Genomic DNA, 18692 nt, shown 5'->3' with positions numbered 1-18692 from the left:
TGGAGCTGCATTCAAGAACTGTTGTGTGCAGGTCATGCTTTCTTTGCGACCCTTGCAGCCACCGCTGGGGCTGTATTAAACTATTGTTGTATGCTGGAAGTGGCTTCTTTCTGCTGTTCTTGCAGCCAGGGGCGGCGGCTCCTTAAGAGGGGTGGAGCGTCGCCCTCAGTTGCGGCTGGCATGATTCACTAATGGAGGGGCGGGTGAGGTGTAATTTTAAATTTACAAAAAAAAAAGCGAACTCACCGTCGTTGGTTCGGTCCCACGTTACGTCGTCCTGCGTGTCTCTGCTTTTCACAGGAAGCAGGTAGCCTCCCTCCTCTCCTCTAAGCCAATAACAATGCTGCAATGTCAGCGTTGTGATTGCCTGAGACGCCATTTTCCCCATGTAGGCTGCATGCAGCCTACATGGAGGAAAAGGAGAGTGCATATGACTGGTTTGGTCGGCCCTTTGCTTTCTCGCAGTGCGAGACGTAGAAACATAAAATGGTATTTACAATACCATTTTATGTTTCTGCTTCTCGCACTGCGAGAAAGCAGTGTGGTGACGCTCCTCCGCCAATGTGGAGGAGCCGCCCGGGTCGCCCTGCCTGCTGTGAGTGCAGTAGGTACGCACAAATAAGTAAAATGGCATGTCAATGCTATTTTACTTAGAAGCACAGTGTGAGTGCGGGGGCAGCACTGAATCCTGCGATTGCAGTATTACAGCTGCACCTGCAGTGCGCATATCGGGTTAGCCGGCTGGTTTGCTATGGCCAGCCTAGCATGCGCAGTGCACACCCAGCATTTCCCTGGCTATGAACCATCCAGGGGATTGCTAGCAAAGGTCCCCAGCCACAAAATGAGCACTGAGTTAGCCTTCTCCCACCAATCCTGGAACTGCTGTCTTGCTGAGAGCGGCTCCAGGATTGGATGTTGGTGTTCCCTTGAGCAGGAAGGAAGTCCTTCCCTTTCCTGCTTGAGGACGCTGTTATGGGGAGAGAAGTGCCGCACCGGGGGAGCAGAAAATATGGTGAATTTGGTGCAGTCGTGCCTCACCATGTTTTATTGTTGTAGTCACCACTGCTTGCAGCCACGCTGCACTCTTATTTCATACAGGCTATGGTTTCTTTGCTGCTTGTGCTGCCACCGCTAGTGCTGCATTCACAGCGCCCTTGTGTTTCTCGTTTCCAGCCAAGAAAACCCTCTTCCTAATATTGCGGAGATGGAACGTCGACTAAGGGAGGCTCTGGCAGAGAAAGAACGGCTCCTGAAGGCCCGGGTAAGACATGTAACCCTGCTTCCTCTTTCTTTAAAAAAAAAAGTGTCAAAGAAGTACCAAAAGCAGCAGAGAGTAGAGCCAAAAGAAATTTTACGATAACACAGAACCTAATCTAAATCAAGCAGATATATGCACCCAGAAATATTTCATTTTAATCTAAAGCACAAAGTATGCAAAAATCGAAAATGTAATTTTAATGGGAAGTTTGGAGCTTTTCTAAATGTTGTTTTACTTCTAAAAGAGGTCATATGCTAGACTCCAGCCTATCACTTTGTCATTTCTGCTGCTAGCATTCATGCTCTCTCTTTGTGGGTGGATAGGAGAGCTTGGATTGAGGCTTCTATTGGTCTATAAAGCTCCTACCACACATGCTCGCTCTCTCTCTCTCTCTCTCTCTCTCTCTCTCTCTCTCTCTCTCTCTCTCTCTCTCTCTCTCTCTCTCTCTCTCTCTCTGTGGATACGAGACCTTTGGTTGAGTCTGCCGTGGGTCTATACTGCTTCTACCACACATGCTGTGTCTTTGTGGGTGTTTACAAGAGCTTCGATTGAGGCAGGCATTGGTTTATACTGCTCCTTGGTTAGATGTCCGGTACAGAGCACTTGCCAGAAGGAGATAACTAATTGAAGCGGAGAAGGATTGCCTGCAAAGAAAATAACAAGACCAATATATGAAGTGCCGCACGCGATACATCTCTTGAATAATGGGCGTGATTGGAGTGATGTAAAATAATAAGGACTTAACTATAGCTGAGCTATACGCTCCACACAGGGACTTTTTGAACGAATTTGGTGTCCGCTGGTAGAATTGTCAACCGGCTTTTTAGGGAAATAAAAAGTAGGCCCTAAGGAAAAGTAGCAGACAACCCCTGTTATTTTTTAGATTCATCTATTAGATCTTGGTCCTAAGGAAGGTGGATTGGCCACTGAAACGCGCGTAGACCAATATCACCCCTGAGGAGTGGTCCCTGAGAGATAAATCCATTGGAAGCTGTATCTGTTGGCAACAACTAATACTGCCCTCTGTAGTACAACCTGGGATGCCTCATAGGGTCGAATCTCTTTTGGTTTGTGTGTACAAGTATAATTGCAGATTGAATGAGTGTGAATGTTTGGTGAGAATGAATAGGTGTAGGTTGCTGGGGGTTTATGTATATGTGTATTCAAAGTAAAGAGTCTTGGGTAAGGCATTCATTTTGGCGTTACTGTTTTGAAAATGACTACAACAGTACTGTATGTATATATGTATTTTTGTAACATGTTTTTGAAATGTGGATAAAAAAGATAAAAATGATACAATTTATATAAAAAAAGTATTTAATGTCTAAAGAAATTATGCTGTAGATAAAATAAAGAATTGAATACAATTTGTTGCTAGTCCACCATAGAGTGACTGAATAACTTTTGCAGCTCTGCAGTAAAGAGACCCTTTTCAAGCACCATCCCTCCATGGGCCATAAAGAGCACCATTCCCAGTCTCGCCCTTGTATGTCCTGCGATCTGGACTACAGACAAACCTCCATGGGCCACATTGAATTCAACGATCCCTGGAGTTACAATTGCAGTCAATGAGCGCCTGTTTTTAAATGAGGTCTGAGTCAATGTGACTCCTGTTGGGCTACTCTTAGGAATGTTTGACTCATGGGGACCGTCAAGACTTGCCCTTTGACTCCGGAAGAGTAGTGCTTCTGTCTTTTTTAGTCGTTGATCGCTTATGGAGGAGTTAGTCAATCTTGTTGATGCTGGAGTCCGAACTTTGATTTGTCCAGTGTCACCTGCTTGTCGGCGTGCAGCATTAGATAGACATGCGATAACCCCTCCTCTAGAGAAGCAACTTATCAAGAGCTTCAGAAAGGTCCACGCACAGGTATCCTTGTATTAGACAATGCACATCTCAAATCCTGCTCATGGTTTGCCCGAATGATCATGCAGGAGCACGAGCGAAGGTTACATTCTGCAGTGACTTGATAAGGCAAGATGCATTGGGCCAATTCCCTGCAGTTCAAGGTCAAAGATATCAAATGCATCATGGAAGGACACGGGTATCCCTGACCCAACAGAGGACCCACCCACAGCCCTGCTGATACAGCTCAGCTCTGACCTCCAATGCCTCCAACTAGTCCAAAACAAGAGCGTCTCTCTCTGCCCCTTACTTTTGACCTGTAGTAGATGCTGTTTCCCTGTTCTGCTAGCTGAGCTCTAGAACTTGCTTCCTGCAAGAATAGGAATTTACAATCATTTAGAATTTAAATGTTAAAAGCTTGGCTCTCCGTGTCATTATAATTGCATGGTAGACCGCTTATAAAAAAGAGGGTTATCTCTCAGGTTTTTCATTAACTCTGCGTGCCATGCAAAGCTCCGGCTCACTGCGCCATGTTTTGAGGAATGTCTGAAATTCTCTCATCACCTCAATGCAGGCCGAACAGCAACAAACACACTATCCACCCTGCACATCAAAAGGGTGCCAGGAACATGATGCAAATTGGTGCTCTTTGAGACCACATTATGGAAATAAAGCACTATTTCCCCGAGCAGACCCCCCGCCCTATTCTGCTCCCCTTTGCTGCCTCTATTGCTTTGCGTCGATTGTTCCCTGGTGTTATGTTAATCGTTTTGCCCTCACAGCGCTCTACTTGTAATCTGTTTTTGTGCTTACTTTCCATAATTGTTCTGTATTGCTTTGTTTACCCTGCCGCCCACTCGATTCCTGCTGTTTTCTCTCCCTCGAGCTGGCCCCGCCCACCATCTTCCATTGACCCTCGCACTTCTCAGGACCTACTTAACGAAAGCCACAGAGTGGCCGCGCCAAATGCAAGCCTATCTGTGCCTGGACGGCGCTCATCTGTCAGGAACCCTGGCCTTTCCACCGCAGAGCTCCGAGCCCTGGTCCCCAGAAGTTGCAACAGCAACTGCTCTATCACTTCTCCTCGACCTATGGTAGGACCTTTTACCTGCCGTCATTGCTGCTTCTCCTAAAACTCAGGACTTCCTGCCCTCCTGTAAACCCTCACCATACCCACCTCACCCGCCACAACCACTCCAGAATTACTCCACTGCCTCCTGCTCAATGCCCAATCACTCTGTAAACATGTCACCAAAATCTGGGACACCCTCACCCCCCTCACCCCAAACATCACCGAGACCTGCCTCAACACCCCTTCCACCCCTAACATTGCCACTGTGATGCTGAAAAGTTACACGATGATACACCGGGACCACTCCAACAAATGCAGAGGAAGCGTTGCCATTATCCACAAAGAAACCATCCAGTGCACCACCACCGAAAACGACACCACATCGATCATGGAACACCTCAACTTCCAACTTGAGACCAACTTCAAAACTATCATAGGATAGGATAGTTATTTATAGAGCGCTCGAATGCTGCTGCGTCTTGGCGCTGAGTTTGACCAGATGGAGTTTAGGTTATGGAACTGGAGAATTTAGTTTTAATCTCGAGGGAATAGCCAGGTCTTCAGCATTTTCCTGAACCGCAACCGATTCGTTTGGAGTCGCATGGCATGAGGCATTTGATTCCATAGCTTGGCTGCACAGATTGATAGACTCCGACACCCCATCTTGCTCTACGGATTCTAGGGGTGTGGATGGGGCCTATATTTGTGGATCTGAGGATTCTGGATGGAGAGTACCGTGAGAACATCTTCTGGATCTCCACCACCCCTCCACCATAAAGGGCTTTGTGCATCAGACAAAGGGTCTTGAATTCCACTCGTTGCTGGACAGGGAGCCAATGGATAGACCTTATGCCCACCGATGTAGAAGGGCCTGGTCATCAGAGGCACCTTGACCATGCCACGGATTCTGCAACGCCATCCCCGAATTCATCGCCGCACTCCGCATTGAATCCAAGAACTAAATCTTCCTCGGTGACCTCAACTTAGATCTCGATGACCCTAAAGACGCAAACTCAGCCAACCTCCTGGAAAGCATGAGCAACATTGGCCTCACCCAGCTGGTCACTAACCCCACTTACAGAGCAGGATATATGCTTGACCCGATCTTCACTGCCAGCAACCAAGTCCAGTCATAATCGAACTCACTTGGACCAACCACAGCATCGTCCACTTCACCAGCACAAAATCACCATCACCAGGGCCACCAGCTTTTTCGACCACAGCTGGAAAAAAGTGACTGAGACCCAATGTAGAGGTGTCCTCAACACCACCCAGCCCGACCCCCCCCCCTACCCCCCAGCCAACCTTGAACAGGACATCCAGATTTTCTCCGCCTGGTTCTCTGATAGTGCTGACAGTCTCCCTCATTAAGCCAGCCAAGACCAGCAGATCCACCAAACAAGCCAGTTTGTATACACCAGAACTCAGGACTATGAAAAGCAACTGCAAAGAGCTAGAAAGAAGATGGTGCACCAGCAAAGACCCACAGACTGAGCCACCTTCAAGTCAACTCTCAACAAATACCACCAACGCCTAAAAGAAACAAAAAAGTGCCCTGTTGGACTGCATCAAAGCAAGTGCAAACCACAGCAAGGATCTCTCTAGCATCATCCGAGTTCCAAAGCCTGTCAGTCACTGAACACGATCTTCCCTTCCCAGGAATTCTGCGACACCCTTGCCGAACCCATAGCTTTAACATCATATCCTATGCAGATGACCCCTAGCTCATCCTCTTGCTCTCCAAAGACCTGTCCACCTCTATGACCAACTTCATGACGAGTGTCACAAACTGGATTTAGATAAACTGCCTGAAGCTCAACACGGACAAGACTGAAGTGTTGATTTTTGGGAAATCCTCCTGCCACCAAGTGACCGTCCGAACTCGGACCCACACTGACAGACCACGCCCATGACCATGGCATCATCCTGGACAACAAACTCTTCTACCTGCTTCCACACCCTTCTCATGCTCCGGAAGATCTTCAGATGGCTCCCTGTCAGCACTAGGAAAACTGTCACTAAAGTACCAGTAATAACAACAACGGTCAAATTGGGGCTCAAGGGAATTATTTTAAGACCAAACTATGACACATTCCCTACTTACATTTATCTACACACAAGTGTCAGAGGGTCTAGACAAGGAACAACTACGCTACAATGGTGAACACCCAAACAAACACTACATATAACCCATGTGTCAAAGTGTCAACCTAAATCTCCGGAATGGTCGATTCAGGATACCCATCCGTCACCACACGGAACCGCCCTTCATCATTTGGGCTTCCTTTAAGACCAAACACGGAAAGGCTCTGCCTTACGCAGGAGAGAACAAAGATGGTAAAAGTTCTCAACTGCTCAGACAGCCCTTAGTTAGGTCTTGTAATTCTGTGTCTAGAATATGTAGGTGGAACAGAGTGACTGATGTTGCAGTGCAAAAAATTGTAGTGAAAAAAAGAGGTGTGTTAAAATTGGATGAGGGAATGCTAAAGAGTTTTATTCTGGTGTCACTCCCTCCGCCAACGTTAAAAAATGGTCAGAGACAGCCTTCACAAATAGCTGTCTAGATATAATCCGAGGTCGACATGTTTCAGCAAATTAAAGGAAGCCCAAATGATGAAGGGCGGTTCCGTGTGGTGACTTGATGGGTACCCTGAATCGACCATTCCGGAGATTTAGGTTGACACTTTGACACATGGGTTATATGTAGTGTTTGTTTGGGTGTTCACCATTGTAGCGTAGCTGTTCCTTGTCTAGACCCTCTGACAATTGTGTGTAGATAAAACTAAAGTACCAGTGCCTAGCCAGCCGGACTACGGCAACACACTCTATGCAAGAATCACCACCCAACACCTGGAGAGACTCCAGATGATTCATAGCTCAGCTGCCAGACTCATCCTTGACCTCCCCATACGGACCTACATCACCCCCCACCTTTGGAACCTCCACTGGCTCCCCATCCAGAAAAGATGCCAATTCAAGATACTGATACACGCCTACAAGGTCACCCCCACAAGGAGCAGCATACACCAATCACCACCTGAACTTCACAAATCTTGCTGACACTTGCACTCTGCTTCCTTCGTACACATGGTCCTCATTCGCTGGAGCTATGGTGGAGGACGTTCCTTCTCCTACCTCGCCACCAAATCATATAATGGCCTTCCCCTTCACCTCCAAACATCATCCTCTTTCCCGGGAATTCAGAGAGGGACTCAAGACATGGCTCTTCGACTGATCCCAGCAAGAACCCAGCACCTGGATACCCTCATGGGTGAGTAGCCACACTTTGTAAATCCAAGTTGATTGATTTAAATTCTACAGTGAGACACAATGCAAAGGACCTTCAGTGAGAAGGTATACTACTGCAGTGGCGATCCATCTCATTTTCAATGCAGTTTTGCACGGCTTCTTGTGTATAATTTGAAATAAATGTAGCCTCTGCTATCTTGCAGTCAGAAGCAGAAAGCAGACTACAGAGCAGTCTCACTCCCTGCAACTGTTGGAACGCTCGCGGCACTCCCTCGCCAGACTTCCCCTGCGTCGTCTCCAGCAACTTCTTGCCACACAGGCGGCGGCGGCTTCCTCTTTTGCAATCCATGCCTCTCGCTGCCAAGCTTTTTTTCAGATCTCAGCATTTCTGCCATGTGATCAAATGCGGGAACATCTACATTTACTCCCTCCTGAAGGGAAAAAAAGTGTCCGTGGGGTAGGATACGCCTTCGTGGCAAATGGCGACAGGAAGAAAAGACCCGCCAGAGTCCACTTCGGATGATTTGCACCACAAGAGAGGTGGGACTGCTGCAGCCAGAAGCCATAGGGAGGCTGGTGACCGAAAGCTTTCCTGATTGGAGAGCATTGGTGTCATTCAACAACTGCAGCCTTGGGGTGCTGACGCAGTGGGTTGCCGTGCTCCCGACGACCACTGAAGGTAAATATAAATAACTCCACTTTTTATGCAGCTTTTAGCACTGGTGTGAATTTTCCTCATCTAAGTGCTTCTAATTTTGGTTGACGAGGGAGTGTAGTGTAGTGTGTTCAGTGCTTAATTTGTACAAAAAAACTAAGTGCCAAGGATCTCATTAGGTGGGGACTGCAGCTTGCACCATACATTACCCCTGCCATGCTGCCAATGATAGTAACAACACAACTACTAACCATAATTCCTGCAAATGTGACAATACAGACTATTTCAGGCCCCCAAAGCTGTAAGAATGGCTTGGGCAGCTGGTAATAGTCATGTTTAAAGTATATTGAATAGAAAATTAACTATGTGGTCATCTCTAATTTAGCTAGACAGCACCGACTTGTGGCAGAGTGTCACAAGCATCGGTGTTGCCACTGGCTCACATTAAGCACTAATAAATTTTTATTCCACCTTATTTCTCCATCCACCCAATGTGGACTTTCTTTGTTGTGCCATATGCGTTAAAACCCCACCAAGGCTGTGCGTGGCTTGTGTGGAATGTAAAGGTTTCAGTGTTGGCTCCTGGAGCAAGCCCTGGTGGATACTGGGTGTATTCAGTGCACTGATGCACAGGACGATGACGTAAGTTGTTCTGGATTGGGGAGTGGAGAGGCCACAATTTAGTGCTCCGGGCTCCATTTTGAGCACTGGCCACTTTGCACTACTCTGCGGCTAGCCCTGGGGTGATGGGCGCCACTCTTCAGCCATGTGCGTCCAGTTCTACCATTGGCTAAGGGATGGATCACATCTGGCAGGACCCTCCCTCGCCCTAAAATGGAGTCCTTCACGTGAGCGCATCCCACTGCACCCTGACGCCGAAGAGTTGGCCAAATTTAGGTTCAACCAGTGAAAAAGAGATAATTCCCTTGAAGATGATTACAACACAAGCTAAAACTTAGCCTTAAGGAACATTCTATCTATAAGAACTCATATAGGCACAGAAGTGTAAGGATTAACAGATTTATTAAACTCAAAGTATGATTAAAAACAATTCATTAACACATTTATTACAAATTGTGGTACCTAAAAAAATATGGAACAACAATAACACTTGTATTGTGACCTGCACAAAACAAAGGACAGACAAAAATTTTGTAAAACACATAAATGGTAAAATACAGATTGTACATTAAAAGAAATCCCAGTTGTATACACCACTGTTTTATCACTAGAAATTGTTAGATATAAACGTTAATGGTGCAGGTTTTAATTGTACTATACAGGTGCGTCGACGCGTTTCGGTGGTTTTGTTATAATCATCTTCAAGGGAATTATCTCTTTTTCACTGGTTGGATAACCTCACTTCCCTTGAAAGTTCCAAGGGGTTCCTCTCTCCTTTTTCAAATACAAATTTAGGTTCAGCCAGAATAATAATTCCTATTTGTAGAGCACAAACAGGGTTTCGAGGCGCTGGGAGCCGTCGTGGAGATTAAGTGAGCTATTGCCTAGAGTCACATGTTGCGGAGCTGAACTGTTGCCTCGCATCGAACAGGGAGCCCCTCACTCCGGAGTCAGTCGCTCTGGCCGCTGCGCCACACCTCTACCTGACTTTTCTGGTACAGTCCCCACAACTAAATCTGGCTTTATTTGGCTAGAATGGGGAATAACATGCTGACTCAAAATACCTTTCCTGGCTGAGCAGTGGTTCCTTTCCTACCCCCCGTTCACCACCTGCCTATAGTTAGTAGTGAATGTGAGTGAGTGGATTGGTTTGGGCCGGGAGGCGGTGGTCGGTCAGGATATCCAGGTCTGGTGTAGGGTGTTTGAAGGCTGGATAGGACGTTTCACAGACCAGGCATGTGCTGAGGCCTGGCCTGTGCTGGTGCCTGTAGCCCCCCCCCCTCTGTTCAGCATTGGTTTCACCGGGTTCACACCCACACCAGATAAAAGTGTCCCCACACCTGTGGATTGTGGGTGCGCGCACAACTGGCCAGTGTGATCAGGTGAGCGGTCCCCAAGGGAGGGACACCGCTTCAACCAACTGGTACTCGGCCACTAAACTTTGACAAAAGATGGACCGAAGGATTACAGTTGAAAGTCAACCTCATACCTGAACCCTTCCCTGTGTTTTACTGACCCCTTGACTCTTTTCCTGATGGTGTTGATTCTTTCGTTGTAAACATTCTTTGAGTGAAATTGTTCTGTGGCTCGATACAGCTGCGCCCATCTGGTCTGTTTACAGAACCACCATTGCTCGCCTGGGCTGGTACTCACACCTTCCATCAGCCCTTTGATTTTGAAAGTCTGAGTGCAGTGTCCAGGGTTCGAGCGTGTGACCCTGCTGGCCCCCCTTGACCCTGCTGCGGATGCGTTCAGTGACTATCGTACAATGTTGCATCCATCACTGGGACAAATGTGATCTCCCCAATTATTTCTCAGGTGCATGTCGTCATTGACTGTTACAATACTGAGGGCTAGATGTAGGTAATCTCATTTTACTGATTTTTAAATACCGAATTTTACAGATTCGGTATTTAGGAATCGGTAAATATGAAAAAATTTACCGATTTGGTAATATTTCTTATTACTGATTCGGTAATACCGATTCGGTAATAAGAAATACCTTCCCATTCATTCCTATGGGCCTGGAGGCGCATAGGAATGAATGGGAAGCCAGTCATTATTACCGATTCGGTAATAGCGGGAGCATATTAAAGGGTGGCAGGGTTTCACATTGACACCCTGTTGCACCCCTGAATCGTGCATGGGTGCACATCTGGCGCACATACATGCCCTAAGGGCATGTTTGTCTGCCACATGGCACCTTGAAAAAAGCAAACTATTGCTTTTTTAAAGGTATTCGGTATTTACCACCAACTTGAAGTTGGTGGTAAATAAAGAATCTTCAAAGAAAAAATGCACTCACTTGAGTGCTACCTACATAGGGTTTAAGGATTTGGTAAATTACCAAATCCTTAAAATAAGGAATCGGTAAATTACTGAATCCTTATTTCCAGCCTCCTACGTTAGAAAGGGCTAAATACCGGTCGGTAACGGGGAAATCACCGATCTTCGGCCGTTACCGACCGGTATTTAGCTACCTACATCTGGCCCAGTGTTTCTCATTTTCCTTTCCCAAAATATCCCCGGACTCGGTTTCCCCAGCCTGTTAGGTGTTTGCCTCCTGGTTACACAAATGCAGCACTATGAAGGTCATCAGAGTTTAAAATTATTTCTGGACAGATGAATGCACGCTGTCGCACTTTAACCAAGACGCCCACTGCATGCGCACTGAGCTAAGGGCCCGAAGACTCACTGGCATGGAGAGAGATCACGGAGCCCTTTGCCGCTTGCTCACTCGTTCAAATTCAAAACAAAGTCTATTAGTCATGAATCCACTTCCCCAAAAGCCTAAATAAAGATCTGCATAAATTTGCTTCACTGTTAATCATCTCAGCAGAGGGTGCCTCAGAACGAATGTGCACGAGTAGAGCAGAGTGCTGCACAGTTGATGGACGCAAAGGAGCTGCTTCTTGCTGCTTGAGGATTAGTCTGGGTACATAAGGCATTCTTTTGAATATTTTGGTGGGCAGAGCTTTACATTTTCCAAGTTTGCTTACATTAATGTACATAAATGCTTCGGGGCACTGGAAGGACATTTGCAGTAGCAAAGAGCCCACTCTTTCCGTACTTCCAGCTCCCTTTTCAGTGCAGTGTAATCAAGTCCTGCTTTGAAAGCAGCAGCATGGTGGCGCCTCTCTCTCGTTCAGCCGGTTGTCTCTGAGCTTTCCCCAAAACCGCAGCCTCACATTGTTTTTGTCCAGCTTGTCTATTAGTGCTTCCAAGAAGCAGCAGCCGCATTGCATTGTGGACTTGTGTCCAGCTTGTTGTCTGTTGCACTCCCAGAAAGCAGCTGCATTAAACTGTGCTCTCCTACCCAGCATGTTGTCTGGGCCTTCACAAAAAAGCAGGAACATTAAACTGTACACTGGTGTGCAGCATGTTGAATGAAGCGCTCCTAGAAGGCAGCATTCATTGTGGACTTGTGTCCAGCTTGTCTTGGGCACGCTGTGGAAACCGCAGCTTTACGTTTTGAAATTGTGAATATTTTCTGGCTTCAAATGGTGTGCATTGTTCCGCGTTCTAGTGGTTGGGTTTGGAATGGTCACTTGTAGTCCCTTCTCTCTTTTTATTTATTTTTCTTGTTGGTGTCTCCAAACATTTAGTGCACTGTCCTGCCTTGTATGAAGTCATAGGTATCCCCAGGGCTTGAGTCGGGGTACCACGCGGGTGGACGGCGTGCCCCCACTTATTTTACCGGGAGCTCGATAACTGGAGCAAATGGAGCCACACATTCACTCTTTGGCCTCTCTGGGGCGAGATTGGAGCACTTTCAGAACGCTGCTCATGCGCTGGCTTCTCTGATGCAATCGCATCTAAGGGGTGAGCGAGGGGTGGCAATGAGTCTGATGGTGCAAGCCACCTTTCGTGACGTCACTTCCTGTCGTGACGTCAGCGTCCCCCCACTTCTTTTTTTAAGACTTGTGCCCTGGGTATCCCTCAGAAACACCTTGTCGTGGTCGCAATCTTCAGATTCTTTTTTCTGCCGTTCGGCCTGGATGCATGGCCAAGAGCTCTGAGAGACGACATTTTGTTTTCACAGAGAAATCCAAAGAGTCACCAAAGAGAGCAACTCAACTGTCCGCAGTCCACATGTATTCCCCTTTTTATGAAGGAAGCAGCTTCAGTGGGGTAGCAAGGTCAGGTGGTACCCGGTGCACAACATTTCTTGTCACCCCCGGCTTGACAAAATGGCAAAAAGACATGTTTAAAACACACATTTTTCTCATTTTGGCAAGCCGGGGGTGACAAGTGTCATCAAAGAGGAGGGGGTTGAGGGGGTTGGGGGGGGGGGGGTGACAAAATGACAAAAATGGGTAAACTTTTTTTTGCCATTTTGTCTCCCCCCCATCAGTGATGTCACCCGGGTTGGCCTGCACCCACTACCTCCCCCCCCCCCCCCCTGTCCTACCCCATCAGTAGCTCGACCCTATGGTAGGAGAATGAGCAAGGGGTAAGGAGCACACCCATTTAGGTTTTGCCCTAAGTACCACTACAGGTTGGCACAATAGAACAACCTTGACGAATGCAACCTTTGTCTCCAACATGTCAGATGGGTGTGATGTGTATGCTGAAATCCAGCCCAAGACCCTAAAGGCAAGAGAGAAACAGAGGTGGGCACACTACACTATGGTGCAGTCTAAGATGAAAACTGGTGTGCTTAAAGATCTGAGGTTGGCAAGTAACAAAGAATACACTGATGAAACGGAACTGGCACAAAGGCTAATACCAAAGAAGTTTGCAAGCGAGAAAAGAAACTGAAGAGATCATTGAAAGAGGGCGATACCAAGAAAAACCAGGTAATGCCACAGGAGTACATTGCTGCCGAGCTAAAGCTTAAGACCTCTAACGGCCAGATTCATGAAACGAAAATCGGCTCGCAAAGGGCCAGATTCTCAGAATCTGGCACTTTGCGAGCGCAATTTTTGGATTTGGGATTCATCATCCCAAATGCAAAAATCGCTATTACAGAATTCACATTTTAGCGAGGAATTGCATTTAAGGAATCTCTATTTGAGATTCCTTAAATGCAATTCATCAACCAATTTTAAATTGCGAATTCGCAATATTTGGCCGCTATTTACCACGAAGTCAGACTTCGTAGTAAATAGCGGAAAAAAATAGAAAAAAGCACTTTAGTGCATTATTCTCTGTTGCATGTTACACACACACACACATGTCCTGTGGACATGTGTGTGCGCAACACCTGTGTAATGTTGCATTTCAGGGGTGCTACAGGGTGTCCTTTGGACACCCCTGGCACCCTTGAAATCGCATCCTTATTTGCGATTAGCAAATTGCTAATCGCAAATAAGGAATAACTCCCCATTCATTCCTATGGGCCTGAATGGGGAGTTATTCCTTATTTGTGATTAGCAATTTGCTAATCGCAAATAAGGAAGATGTGGGAATCGCAATATTTATTGCAATTCCTACATGAATCCCGTTTTGCAAGTCCTTAATAGCGATTCCTTATGAATCGCTATTAAAGACTCGCAAAACGGGTCTTTGATGAATCTAGCAGTAAGCTCCTAAAGTCATCCTCCACACGAAAACACCAGCAGTTGAAGGAAGGCAAAGACGTAAAGAGCCCCTTGGGTCGAGACAAGTTCCTAAAAGTGTCTTCTACTCCAAAAAGTAATCAAGATCCCTGGAGAGGCAAGTAGACTACTATGCAAAAAAGAAAGTCTGTGATGGGCACCCCCAAACAAATAAGAGATCTTGATGAAAGAAATTGCACCAGAAAGGCCAACATGGTGACCCTACTGAGAAGGAAGAAGGACTTCAATGACTGAATCCCTCACAAACCAAAGAGGGTAAAAACTAGTGCAGAAGAACCCACCGACCTGGAGTCTCCAGCCGCACCAGAGATTCCAAAGGAGGAGCTCTTAAAGTGCGAAGGGTAACCAGAGGAGGGGCACCTCGAGCAGGCATCTCTCTAGGGAGTGGAAGCTAGAGTGGTAAGACCTCTGTATGGATCCCCCCTGAGGAAGGTAATGACTCCCACCCAGCCAAACCATCATCATCAGATGACAACACTTAATAATGCCCTAATAAAAAGGACAATTGTGTAACTGCAACAAATGATGGACGGAATGCTAAATGATTCAAACATTCTCTCCCAGGCAAAAGATCTGGGATAAATCCATCGTTCTTTTGCTCACCATGCCACCCCAGTTTGGACCCAGCCATATGCAAATCAGTCTTGACCCTGTTCCTCATGGGAACAGTCCAGACCGAACTGCCAGGTCAGGTCCTCCCTGGACCAGAAATGAGCATTTCTTCAGCCAGGCTACCTTGAATCCAATTGCACAGTGAGCAAGGGACCCATGTCTGGGCATACCTGGCGTACTTAGGGCGAAAAGTCTTACAGCACACAAATGATGGACAGAATGTTAAAAATGCAAACATTCTCCCCAGTCAAGAGATCTGGGTTAAATCCATCGTTTTTTTGCCCACTGCGCCACCCCAGTTTGGACCCAGCCTTATACAAATCTCTAGGGAGTGGAAGCTAGAGTGGCAATATCTCTGTACGGATCCCCCGAGGAAGGTAATGACTCCCACCCAGCCAAACCATCATCCTCCGATGACATCTCTAAATAATGTCCTAATAAAAAGGATAGCAGAGATTTATAGGGTGCAGAGGAGAGCGGAACAGAGTGATTCGTGTTTCTTCCTTGAAACAAGACTATGTGATGAAAAAGAATCCACACCTGTCCATACTGCTCAGTGTCCTGGACCATGGACGGGAGGCCATCAGAAACTCAGCGGCAGCCAATGCGGTAACACCAAGGGTAGAAAACGAATAGAGGCACTCAACACAGGAACCACCTTACATCAGGTGAAATGTGACAGAGTTAGTCATAGTCACCACCACATGTAAAGAGCACCAACCACCATGGGGCCCACTCCTGTGAAAGAGAGTGAAGGTGGGGACATGGTGGGCCACAAGATTGAAGGATCAGAGGCAATAGAGGGCCACGCTGCCGACTCTAGCTTGAGCTAAACTGATGTGGCCGTCAACTGTGGGACGAAACTCAAGATCTACTGCAGCAATTCAGGAAGAGAGCAATGACTTTCAAAGCCCAAGCCATTACCAAAACTTGCCTAACGTCGGCACGCGATGCTGTGGACTGGACCGGCGGAGAGAGGTGTGCGGCCTCCAGTCTAAAAAGGCAAGCCTTGCTACAGGGGTCTGTTTTAAATTGGAGGTTCTAGCATCTGCCATAAATGTGCCATTTACAGAGGAGAGCCTCTTGGGTGCTACAGTAGATGCTGCACAACATCTCATGATGGACAACAAGGCCACTAAGGCAATTGGGCCTCAAATTCAGATGTTCCTTACATCCAGGAAAAGAATGCCCTCATGGCGAAGTTCTCATAGACAACCAGATCACACTGTGTCTTCACACCTCAGTGAGTCACACCATCGCATGTGAGTACTCCTCGCTACCAATACACACCCACTGTGGGAGAACCAGAGGAAGAGGAATCACACTGCCCAGAAGTCACTTACCAAAAGGGGCCCTCCTCCACAAAACATCTGGAGGAGGCGGGCTCAGAGGTTTCACCCAAGAGCAGAAGAACATCGCCTCCCACAGATAAAGAAAATCCAACATGGGTACTATATAGAACTCTTTAGAAAACCCCCTACACTCAACCAAAAACCAGTAGCAATTTAACAGCTGCATCTACGCAAAGTGGTCAAGGACCTCTTAAACAGGAGTGCAATAGAAAACGTACCAACAAAAGAAACTAACCAAGGACTCTACTCCCTTTACTTTCTCGTAGCGAAATTGAAAAAGATACCCAGACCCATGCTACGTGTCTTGAACAACTTTGTAAAGATACAAAGTTTAAAGATGCTAACAGTACAGCAGGTCATTCCATGTCTGAGGGGACTGTATGGCAATTATAGAACTCAAGGATGTGTACCTGTAAGTACCAATGAACAGCAGACACCGGAAGTTCACACGATTTGTCGTAGATCAGGTACATTAAGCAATTCCGGGCTCTAACCCTTGGGATAAAACCCGCTGTAAGGATTTTCAGAAAGAGCCTCGCTGATCTGCGGAGGCAGGTAATAAATGTATACCCGTACTTAGACGATTGGCTGGTAATGGCAACACCATTCAAACAGTGTCAGGGCAACATACAGGTAGTCTTAAAGACTGTTCACAAACTATGCTTCTCCCTTTACTTCGAAAAGTCACCTAGAAATCCAGAAAGGGAGAAGACCTTCCTAGGAGCAAGACTAAATTTGCTGGAGGCCAAAGCCTTCCCAGTAACAAGGAGCCCAGGAAGGGACCGAACAAGCTCGCCCCTATTAGAAGGATCAGATTTTGACAGTGAGGACTGTGGAGAAACTAATGGGCATGAAGGCATCTTGCATAGCCTTAATGCCCCTTCATATCTGACGACTTCAGGAGTGGCTACAACAGCAATTGTCACAGGCAACCAGAAGTTGGGAGGATGCCGTGGTTGTCACAGACCGAGAACACACGGCAGTACATTGATGGAATACAAACAGCATTACATTGAGCAGGCCTTTCAAACAATCCGTTCCCGCTGTAATCATCAATGCCAAGGAACTGCTGAAGAAAACTGACGTCAGGCATATATGGCTCCACTGACGTCATGTCCGTGGATGACGCCAGGTCAGAGCCGGGCGGCGCAACCCTTCCCCCCCCCCCCCCTCCCCCCCGGCGCGCAGAGGTTCTTCTGCGGAAGCGTTTTCCGGATGATCCAGTCTGACGCCTGGGGATATTCTAAGTTAAGGAATTTGTGGCTAGACTACGTCTCTACCAGATACATCGTTACCAAGGCTAAGTACCTCTTTCATCAGGGTCCATGGCGCTCTTATCAGGCTGTGAAACACAAACATTTTGAGCTCTTCAATGTACTTCTCTTTCATAGCATGCCATACAACAGACCTCTCCTGTTCCACATAAAGCAGCCATGTATTGGTGATAGAGCGCGCGAGGTCACCCGACCAATAATTTCGCCGTTTCCGGCTTCGGGCCCATATACTTCAATTCACCATATACATTGACCAGGTGACTTCACGAGCTCTACCAATTTGTGTGTGTTCTCTACTATTTGTTTCTCAGTGTACCCGACTTACCATCCACCAACACAGGTACCTAAAGACCACAATGAATCAGGGAGCTAGCTGTAAAGGAAAGGCAACAAAAATACGAACCCAACCAATAATATTCAAATACTGTATATAATGACCACGGACAACTGGAAGTTTTTAAAATGTTTATCTAAAGTTCGTTCTCGTTATACATGAGATATACAAGAATAAGGCATTCAATAACTAAAATAATGTAAATGATATAACTATAGAGAAATAAAGACAGGGTAACCATTGAAATACTGACATGAAATGCAATGGGAAAATACTATGCAATTCAGTAAAGTTTTAAGCATGGACAAACTATGCATGTGTAACTATAGAAGGGCCTATAAAGAGTAACACGCTAAGCTTAAGGTGAAGGGACCTTTAAACAGTCTAGGTAAGGAGGTTCTAGACCATATCAGAAAATGACAAACTGCAATGCAAAATATAATTTCTAACAGGTGAGATGACATGGGAACACGTTTATGAGAAAGATTTGCAAATGACTTTCAATAGTTGCGGAAAGACATGGAAAAATAACATATGCAAAGGGTAACTTTATTGAAGCAAAAGTCAGAAATTCAGGAGGTGCAAGATTTAAGAATTTCAGAGCAATATTTACCTAGACTGGTGTGGAAACCAAACCCTGGCCACGGGTCAGTTAAAGACAGGAAACCCTCAAGGAAGGATACCCCTCAAAGGACAGCAGGTGCAGGATGGACACCCAAGACAGGACAGGATACCCTCGGAATAGGAATCAGGACAGGACCCTCAGGACAGGACAGCAAACCCTCAGGACAGGACCGCTCAGGACAGAACCGCACCCGCAGTTTGGAAGCAACGCCTGCGCTCCACCCTCTCTGCAGCTAT

At 46.7% G+C, this 18692-nt stretch overlaps 1 protein-coding gene across 6 annotated transcripts in view; it reads left to right on the top strand.

The window, feature by feature from the left end:
• Nucleotides 1-18692, top strand: part of PHLDB3 (pleckstrin homology like domain family B member 3) — a 168223-nt gene that overhangs the window by 121207 nt on the left and 28324 nt on the right. For all 6 annotated transcript variants that reach the window (XM_078655567.1, XM_078655566.1, XM_078655565.1 and 3 more), the window contains one exon: nt 1174-1261. In XM_078655567.1, the coding sequence (XP_078511693.1) occupies nt 1174-1261 (88 nt within the window). The remainder of the gene's footprint in view (nt 1-1173; nt 1262-18692) is intronic.

Source organism: Lissotriton helveticus, chromosome 7 (genome assembly GCF_964261635.1).
Source record: "Lissotriton helveticus chromosome 7, aLisHel1.1, whole genome shotgun sequence".
NCBI lineage: Eukaryota > Metazoa > Chordata > Amphibia > Caudata > Salamandridae > Lissotriton > Lissotriton helveticus.
The sequence above is the reverse complement of the archived record's forward strand: the minus strand, read 5'-3'. Positions and strand labels throughout refer to the sequence as shown.